The sequence below is a fragment of the Limulus polyphemus genome, unplaced genomic scaffold (assembly GCF_000517525.1).
Source record: "Limulus polyphemus unplaced genomic scaffold, Limulus_polyphemus-2.1.2 Scaffold5800, whole genome shotgun sequence".
NCBI lineage: Eukaryota > Metazoa > Arthropoda > Merostomata > Xiphosura > Limulidae > Limulus > Limulus polyphemus.
This window is the reverse complement of record NW_013671410.1, coordinates 5,854-16,004: the sequence shown is the minus strand read 5'-3', so window position 1 is coordinate 16,004 and position 10,151 is coordinate 5,854. Positions and strand designations below refer to the sequence as shown.

Below are 10,151 nucleotides of genomic sequence, written 5' to 3'. Positions count from 1 at the left end.
CTGACAGTGTGATACAAGCACAGTTATATCTGTAACTGAGGAACTGACAGAGTGGTACAAGCACAGTTATATCTGTAACTGAGGAACTGACAGAGTGGTACAAGCACAGTTATATCTGTAACTGAGGAACTGACAGAGTGGTACAAGACAGTTATACCCATAACAGATTATAAATGTATTCATCTAATTGAGACTTCACGTTTTAGTCCCTTGACAATATAGCCCTGCAAAGCTTCAAAATTCAAATAGATTGTAAATCAAGAGTGGGGTTCAATTCGTTAGCTACAGCTCAGATTCAATATTTTTTAATCTACATCACTTCTGGTAAACTTTAAAATCTAGCTTTTAATTCAGTCTATATACTGGAACCTATTTCCTTGCAAGAACACTTTTCAACCATTATTCTTCCCGATGTTTAAGTACATTATATCTTTTGTTTTTAGAAAGATTTATTTTTATTCTCATTAATAACTGTGTGTAGAGGCACTCTACATAAATAAAGAAACCATTTTCTATTTGATTTAAAATTTAATTCAGCTTATACACCCTATAATCTATGTATGTACAATTGATGCAAATCAAAATATTTTAAAAATAGAATCATCCTGAAATAATCGAATCAAATCTTAAATCAAAGGGCCCTACTTGACGATCACTTCAAACCAATTACAAATATCTTTGGAATACCATGACTAAACAGAGCACTCCGACACTACTTATAGCTTCAGATTGCTGAACCTTAAGTTCGAGTCCTGTTCTCCACTAACTGACATTTCAAAGTTGATAACACTGATATAATTTAAGAAAAAAAAATCAGAATCCTAGTCATACTTTAAAAGTAGGTATAAAGAGAACTTCTTTCATTCCATATGGGTAATATATATATGAAGTGTTGGATTTGGTGCAAAGTTTTTTACAAAATGTTTCATGTTAGATCTGGTGGATATTAACCAAATCAAACCCTGATCCTTTAGTGAGCTGTTGCAGTGCTATAACTCTCACTATTACTTAACACTCTCGCTATGGGTTATGTCGATTCGGCCTAGTTCGTAAACCCAAATTGACCTTCACAGTTTCCATACTATAACTTCTATTATGTTTTTTTGTATCTTCACAAAAATTTTGCAAACTTCCAGTAAGTATTAAGTGTTTTGTAGCCAAAATATCAGAATTTTTAAGGAAGTATTTTCACTCAAAATTTTTTCGTGATAATATGGAGTCAAAGTTTTGACTGCTCTGAGTACAAACTGATTTTCCTGTTAAGATTAAAAATACTTGTCTTTATCTTAAAATTGTCAACTTTCCTTTGCATAATCTCTAAAAACCTCATAAGTAAAATTTCAAACGTTTTTCATGCAGTAAAACTTTATACTTTATCTGTTATTTTCTCTACCCTAACACTATACAAGGTTGGCCAGTTTGACAGACCTCGTACCCACCATAAAAAAAAATTAAATAAATCTAAATTACACTTTTTTCTTTCTAGAATGACTTCAAATTGTAACATGAAACTACATTTGTTTATCTTATATAGCTTTACACTCATAACAATATACATCTATTTATACTCAAATTTTATTGTCCTCTGAACTGTGTCTAACTAATAATCCCATCACACAAGTTGTAAATCATTTGGTGGACATGTATCTCACATTACCCTACTGAAGTAGATAATGCAAGGACTACTTGCGAGTTGTTTGCAAACATACCTTGTAAAAATTTGTTTAATTCTTCTTTATTTTACCTAACTTTATGTTATCTAACATAAAAAGTTTCTGATTTTTATATTTTTGTTACTTTTATAATAATGAACAAAGAATAAACATGAAAAACAAGAAATACAGTATTTACCTGGGTCTTCCTTTTTTGCTGTTGACTATCAATAACAATTAACCCTACATTTTAATAATAATGGTACTACTGTACTAATTTTTTTATTTAATTAAATAACACACCAAAGAACACAGAATAATAACACATAAAAAGCAGACAATGTCCTATAATTATCACAGTTTTTTCTCGCTTTCTAACTATACAACAACAGCCGCTAACAATTAAAAATTTGATGTCTTTCCCATGGGAATAAAGTTTGAACTGGAAGCAAAATATATCTCTGTATAGAAAACAAAGTAATATAATATTTCATGTTATAGATGAAAACTTTGGTTTTCTATTGGTTGTAAATAATATATTATTAAATGTCAGAGAGAACTATTGGCAATTTCTGAAAGCGAAAATGTGGCAGGTGGGCATGGCAAGAGGGATCTGATTTTCTAGCTTATGGCTCTGTATCCAAATAAGATTGATTATAAAAATTATGCTTTGCCTGAGTAATAACATTTCATACTTTTTGGTGGGGTGGTAAATAAATTAGAGAAGAGGGGATACTCAGAGAGCAAATGTCACAATTCCCGTACCAGGGGAAATTGAGGATTTTATTTTTTATATTTCCTTATAAATTTAAGAATGTAAAACTTACATAATATTAAAAGTTGAATTATTAGCTATATTTTGATGGCAAGTTTATTCTTATACAGTGATAATAAAGCAGCTTAATTAAATTTTTAATGTAACTCAGCAAAACCTCGTGACATGCACAGAAAAGGATGTCCATATGGAAAGAAGTAAGAAAACAACAACTGAGGTCCAGAAATCAACATTAATTGAGATCTTGAATTTAAGATAAAACCTACACTAAAATGAGTGCATTAAAGTTAACTTACATGCCTCAAAAAACAAACCTGGATGATACAAACTACAATAAAGATATTTTATAGCTTATCAACACAAATTTAAAAAAATTACAATAATACAACAAGCAATCTAATAAAAGAACAACAAAACAATAACAAAATACCAAATTTTCCTATTCCAGAATTTTCCAGAACAGTAGAGTTTGTTTTGACAGTGTGTGGGCCAGATGAGTTCACTTGTGTTGTGACGGTATTGTTCACTGTCCTCGTCGCTGTGGCTTCGATAGCATTCTGTCTTTTGTAGGAAGGAGGCCCAACACTTGCTGTTCTAGTGTTCTGACTTTCTACTGAAATATACACACACAAGGCACTGAATTTCACATCTAAAATCTCTGGTTACAAAAGCAAAAAAAACAACAGAGAACCAATCTGATTGTACCTGACTTTCACATACCTTCAGCTGCTTATGAAACTTTTGTAACTTACAGAATCATCAATATTCTCATTTAGGTCCATATATCAGACCAGACCAGACAGCACCCCACATCATTTCAAATATCATGGCAGTACACTTAGATAACACCCCCCCCCATGATGATACACTTAGAAAGCCCCTCCCCCCTAGGGTGGAGCAATTAGAGCATCTCTTCCCCCCCCCTCACAGTACACCCCAGCCATAGTACAATTAGAGAGCACTTCACCCTTCACCTCCTATGACAGCACAATTTAAGATTAGAGCACCTTCCCTCCTATGAGAGCATAATTAGAGCACCTTCCCTCCTATGAGAGCATAATTAGAGCACCTACCCTCCTATAACATATCAGTAGGAGCACCTCCCCCTTGGTTTACTAAGGTATTTATTAAAATTCAGAAAGAAATTTTTTTGAAAGTTACAGTAATACAGAGGAGGATCTAGCTATACAGAGAAAACACTTTTAATATACAAGAAACTGTAAAAAGTTAAAGAACAAGAGCTATAAAGTTAAAGACTGCACATACAGACTGTTTCTTATACTGAAAGAAATACAAGAAAGATTTGATAAATACAGCAAATGAGGCTAACTTGAGATAATAAACGGTGAATTTGACACAACAACTGTAAAGAAATAATAAACAGTATCAAAGAACTGGCCTCAAGAATATTATAAGAGCATAAATAGATAGTTTTACATCAAGCAGTTTACCCAGCGAGATGAGAATCTGATCAGTGGTTTCTATGACAACTTGAGTAAGCAATATGCAGTACCAGCATCTCAAACAGTCACACTGAAATATCTACGTGTAGAAAACAGAGAGAAAAGACCACTATGTCCTCATATCTAAATACAAGTATTAAAGTAAAAGACTAGCACATGCTGCTATAAAATATTTCAACTTACCAAACATTAGAAAGGGAAAAAAGAAAATGTATAAACAAAAGAAAGCCATGTACAATAACAGATAAGATATGAAACATAAACATTTTAAAGTCATCTTTTGAAAAACAAGCACAGTTTATATCTGGTTAAAATAGATTGGTGGTCATCATACACTAAAGATGTAACCAAATCCACACTGGGCTACCTGTTGTTTCCACCACAAGGAATCAGACCCCAGATTTTAAAATTGTAAGTCCATAAACTTACCACTGTCCCTCCAGTGTACACCAGAGAGAAATATCACACCATTTTTAGAAAAATCATGATACAAAAGAAATCAACATCTAAATTTCCATAACAATTCCAAATCAGTAGAATAAAAAAGGAAAACATAAGAAAGCAGAAGAATACATACAAATAAACAGTGAACAAAAAACTAAGATTCTCTAAGTGTATTGTAAGGAGTTTGAAAGATGACTAACAGTGGTCCTATCTTGCAACCTATTATCCTTCTTTGAAATGTTAAAAGTGAATGTGAGCACAAGAAAAGTTTGGAAAGGTGGAGACATGAGCTTGTGAATAAAAGCTCTAAAACAGAAATCCCATAAAAGAAAAAAAAATGCAAAAACTTAAACTCAGTGCTACTAAAGAAAATCCAGTAACAGTAATCTACAGCAGTATATAAAAACAAAAAGGATGTCATAATATGACCTAAAAATCATTGTCAAAAATAGGTCTTTTCTTCACAAAATGTTCCCAAAGAAGAAACTGCCATTAGAATATGATCAGGCTGCTGTGTCTTCTTGGGACACAACTTTAACTGATTCATAATGCTTGCTTACTTTTAAATGACTTGAATAGTTTTCAACACATTAATACATTTTAATAATTTTAGATAGATTTCTGATTAATAAACCAACTTTTCCGTAATGATCGTTAAGTTTCACTTTCTTCACAGTTCTGGAAAAACTAGTATTTCATAAATACACTTACCACAAATTTAAATACTAATTTTCTCATTTTACTTCAGCAATTTTAGTTAACTTGCAAGATATTTCACAGTTGCACAAGTTATGACACAAGCCATGTTAAAATAGTTGCTATATGTAACTAAGGAACAGTTAAGTGAAAGATCTCTGTCTGAAACTAAACAGAAACATTTGTGTTTCCCCTTTCTAATGTTTTTGCTAGGAATTTTTTTAACCAGAAAATGTTTTCTTTATAAGTTTAGTTTCTGTTGCTACATTACATAATTTACTATTAAATGTAAATACTGAAGACCACTAACTCAATTTCATTGTTTTCATATTTAAACATATACACTAATTTTAAGTATATGAGAAACGTTTTTCATCCAGAAGCTTCAAGAAAAGCTTGAATTTAATATAGTGAGCTTGTGGAAGGTAAAATGTGCCTGTAAAGTGTGATTTATTTACTTGTAGTGTTTGTGAGACTACATTACAATAAGGCTGATAATAATTTTGTAATGAATCTTTCCTTATTGTTCATAGGTGAGTTTTTAGTAGGAGGAACATAATAGTATCTTAAATTCCCACCTTGCATGCTGCACCCTATTGATGTCAAGGTAATATTACCAATGCATTGCATGTCCAGCCAACCTGATATGCTCTGGTATTGAGTACAAGGCCTTGTCGGCAGTGGCAAACAGTGCAAGAAGAAGGCAGTTGAGATTCTACCATTAATATACATTATCTTTACAGTTTTAACTCCTTGTGATGTAATGTTACAGAAACTTCCATTAAATGTACATTAAGTTTACTGTTTTACTTCCTTACAATATGTCACATGAATTATCATTAAATATACACTTTGTATGCTGTTTTACCTCCAGTTTCTGTATGACTACTTCGACGAGGTTTTGTTGTGGCAGACACACTTCGCTGAACTCTTCCATGTGAAGGTGAATCACTAGTGGAACTGTCTCCCGGACGACGCAAAACTTGAAGTGACAGACTTGATCCCGATCTAGAGTCACAAGTCTCATTCTGGAATAAAATGTTCAATAACTTCTAGCTTAAGCACTTGATTTATGAATTCTTTTATACTCACAATAATCATATATATGTTATGAATAAAATAAAAAAAACAGGATCTTTTTTCCATAAAATTTAAAGCTGAGAAAGGTTCGTAAACCAGGTTTTTTGTTTCCTCTTTCATTTTATTTGTTTTACTTAATTCACTGCGTGTTTATTTCAAAAATGTTACTTTTATATAATATTTTTCATTTTTATTTCCATAAATTCGGACAACTTCATACTGCTGACCTATTTCCAAGCTTTCAAAAATTATACATTTAAATTAGCCATTTACACTTTGACTTTCTAGTGTAGCTTCTCTTCTTTTAAACCTTGAAGTATGGGAATAGTCCATTCAGGCATGTCACAAACTTTACACTGTTAAGTTCAAAGTATGAATAAACAACTTTATTATCAAGGTATGTAAATAAACTTTATATCAAAACATAATTTATAATTCAAGTCTTTAAACTACCCGAGTCTTAACTTAAAAAACTCTCAATCTTCGTTTCTTAGTGCCACTTGATGAATCTGTATTCTGAAACTTCCATTCTTTATACCTTTAATGTAGAACTTTATACAGTTCTAGCCATTTAGAAACAAACTGTAGATATATACAAGCAAGAATAAAAATTCTAACCTGCACAAAAAGCAATAAATTTGGTAAATCCACAAGCCCCCCCCCCCCACACCTTGTGAAACTAAATGAGTGTGATAAGTAGTACAGAAACTAAAGATTTCTGTGGTTGATGAATAAGTGCTGACAAGGGAAATAGGATTTTATAAGCTCAAATACCATCTTTGTACACTTATGCTGCTAAATTCCAAACACCCAAAAAGGATTACCAATATTCAAAGAATTGTAATGTTTATTGTCTTGGCACCAAACCACATAATAAATGTTTTGACAGGTTCATAGTGCATTGTTGTTATTATCGAAAAGTCTTGTTGTGAACACTATAGGATACATACATAAGCCGATAAATTACATATCCTGTTGTCGGCATAAACGTTTTCACTGATTCTAAGTGTAGTGTGATTACTCCAAGAAAACATTTTACAATATATAACCCGAAACATTAGACCTCCTGTTCTCTGAGCAGGGGTTGCTTTCAGGAGTGTCGTATTACGGTGGTGTCACATAAACAGTCTACTGACACAAACAACAATTTATTGATTTATTTTCAGCAGGGTTCTACTTTAGTCCTTGAAAGTAAAATAAACACAGAAAATAAATATGAAATGTTTAGCATTTCAAACTCGTAAGAGAAGTACTTTGAAACTTCGTGACCAATAATAACAAAAAAAAAAAGGACACAGCTGCTCCTTTTATCTATAATTTTACAACTTGTCTTTTCTTTATACTTCCGGGATTTATCTACAGACTCAAGTATATCATTAAATAACTGATAAGATATAAAGTTTTACCGAAACCAAATGTTTGAAATTTATTTAGGAAGTTTTAAAGATTATGCAAAAGAAATACGAGATTTTTAGGATGAACAATAGTATTTTTAATCATAACAAGAAAATCACTTCCACCTCGACTGGTAACGAAACAGACTCGATATATTCGCAAACAAATCTTTAGTAAAAAATTAGATTTTTTTTGTATACAAGACTTCTAATGTTTACTAAAGGTATACCAAATTTTGTGAAGATGCACATACCGAATTAAAGGTTATAGTATAAAACCTTAACGTGTATACAATCTCCTGTATATTATACCAAGCCCATTGCGAAAGGGTTAAAACATTTCAATTTACAAGTATCAATGGGCTCTACAGAATTATTCTGAACTCGACAAATCTTACCAGCACCATTTCTATCTTCTACCACACTTCAAAATAAAGTAGAACTCACCTCAGTTGTTTTCTTCCCTAACAATAAATAATTAGCCATTATGTCATCATATTTCCTGTTTCGAAGTGAATCGTCTATGTCATCTTTAGAAAAACCTAGGTTATGCAGAATTTCTGGAAAAAAACAAGTTCTCAGTGAGAACAGTGGTTTCTTCCCTCAATCAATTTTTCTTTAAAAACACAAACTTTCTTAGATTTGAATACAACAAGTGACAGTTTTTACTCAAATTTATAAAAAATATATATAAATCTTTCTTGTTTTATATTGATACATAGTTACAATGGTTGAACAAAAATAGTACTTTATACATACACTTACCTCCATACTGAAGGTTGTAAAAAGTTTGAAACTACATTTTATAATATAATCCCTATTTCTAACTAGGACACAAGGTACCAACTTTCCATTTATTCACTTAATTATTCACATGTATTCATACACTTACCTCAAGACTGAAGGTTGTAAAAAGGTTGAAACTACATTTTATAATATAATCCCTATTTCTAACTAGGACACAAGCTCTACACATCTGTGGATATTATGGGAATAAGGTACCAATTTTCTATTTATTCACTTAATTATTCACATGTATTCATACACTTACCTCAAGACTGAAGGTTGTTAAAAGGTTGAAACTACATTTTATAATATAATCCCTACTTCTAACTAGGACACAAGCTCTCCACACCTGTGGATATTATGGGAATAAGGTGCCAACTTTCCATTTATTCACTTAATTATTCACATGTATTCATACACTTACCTCAAGACTGAAGGTTGTTAAAAGGTTGAAACTACATTTTATAATATAATCCCTATTTCTAGAAACCAACTGTACTAAACTCTTACTGAAAATAAGTGTAAATATTATAAGCCTAATCAGTATTTGTGGAAACCTACTGTACTATACTTTTACGAAAAATAAGTGTAAATATTATAAGCCTAATCAGTATTTGTGGAAACCTACTGTACTATACTTTTATGAAAAATAAGTGTAAATATTATAAGCCTAATCAGTATTTGTGGAAACCTACTGTACTATACTTTTACTGAAACAAAAGTGTAAATACTATAAGCCTAATCAGTATTGTACAAGACTGACAAACAGTTAAGCACAAGGTTTCTACTGGCACCTTCACTGGGTGCTCACTTTATAGTCCTTTTGTCTTTATTTTAATATATATTATTTCATTTTTTTGCTTGAGTTATTAGCCTCCATTTCCCCCTACTTACTGGTTTCTTTTTAAAAAAGAATAAATATTACCTATTCTTCTGGCATCTTGCATATCAAATTCTGGTTCCAAATAAGGTTTAAGTTCATCATCTTCATAACCTATGTTCATCCACTTATCTTTCATAATATTCTAAACAAAAATTATATAACAGTTGATCATGTAAATAAATAAAGCATATAACAATAAAAATCAACATTACTAGATATAAGTACCTAAAGTTTCCACACAACTAAGGTGACATTCTTCAAGTTTTAGAGAAATTTTACAATAATTCTAGTGTACCAAATCTTCAATACTTCACAGATCAGGAATATTTAAAAAAAAACTTAAGAAAATTTAAACAGCTGTTGATCAAATTCTTTTTTTCCCAATAATCTCTGAAGTTGAAACAAACAACTTAGCCATAGCCAAAGTTTTATTAACACTACGTGCACCGGTGAAGGAGTCAAACTGTAAATGCCCATGACCTTTTCCAGAGTGTCATTAAATATGGTATTCGTATTTGACGTCGGGTTATGAACTCTTCATTTTATGGTACACTGCTGATTTAGAAATGGTTTGTAGTAGAGGAGAGTAAATAACAGACATAATACACAGGGATACTACAAAACTGTAAATATGCATTTTGGGGTTTTTTGAGGGTTTGCAAATACCAAACACAAACTGTACTATGACCAAAAGTATTCTTATTCTACACAGAAGTATTGCCTTGCAGTACAAGTCAGAGTCTGAGTCAGATTCACAGCATCAGTTCACAGACATACCTTGAGTCAGACTCACAGCATCAGTTCACAGACATACCTTGAGTCAGACTCACAGCATCAGTTCAAAGACGTACCTTGAATCAGACTCACAGCATCAGTTCACAGACATACCTTGAATCAGACTCACAGCATCAGTTCACAGACATACCTTGAATCAGACTCACAGCATCAGTTCACAGACATACCTTGAATCAGACTCAC

The 10,151-nt window shown here is 31.8% G+C and overlaps 1 protein-coding gene across 1 annotated transcript in view; it reads right to left on the bottom strand.

Moving 5' to 3' along the window:
* The window catches only part of LOC106472999 (MAP/microtubule affinity-regulating kinase 3-like), a 25,592-nt gene that overhangs the window by 11,670 nt on the left and 3,771 nt on the right, over nucleotides 1-10,151 (bottom strand). Inside the window, exons 2-5 of the mRNA XM_013933672.2 lie at nucleotides 9,216-9,315; nucleotides 7,952-8,064; nucleotides 5,899-6,058; nucleotides 2,858-3,040 (exon numbers count right to left, since the gene is read on the bottom strand). Of these exons, the coding sequence (XP_013789126.1) occupies nucleotides 2,858-3,040; nucleotides 5,899-6,058; nucleotides 7,952-8,064; nucleotides 9,216-9,315 (556 nt within the window). The remainder of the gene's footprint in view (nucleotides 1-2,857; nucleotides 3,041-5,898; nucleotides 6,059-7,951; nucleotides 8,065-9,215; nucleotides 9,316-10,151) is intronic.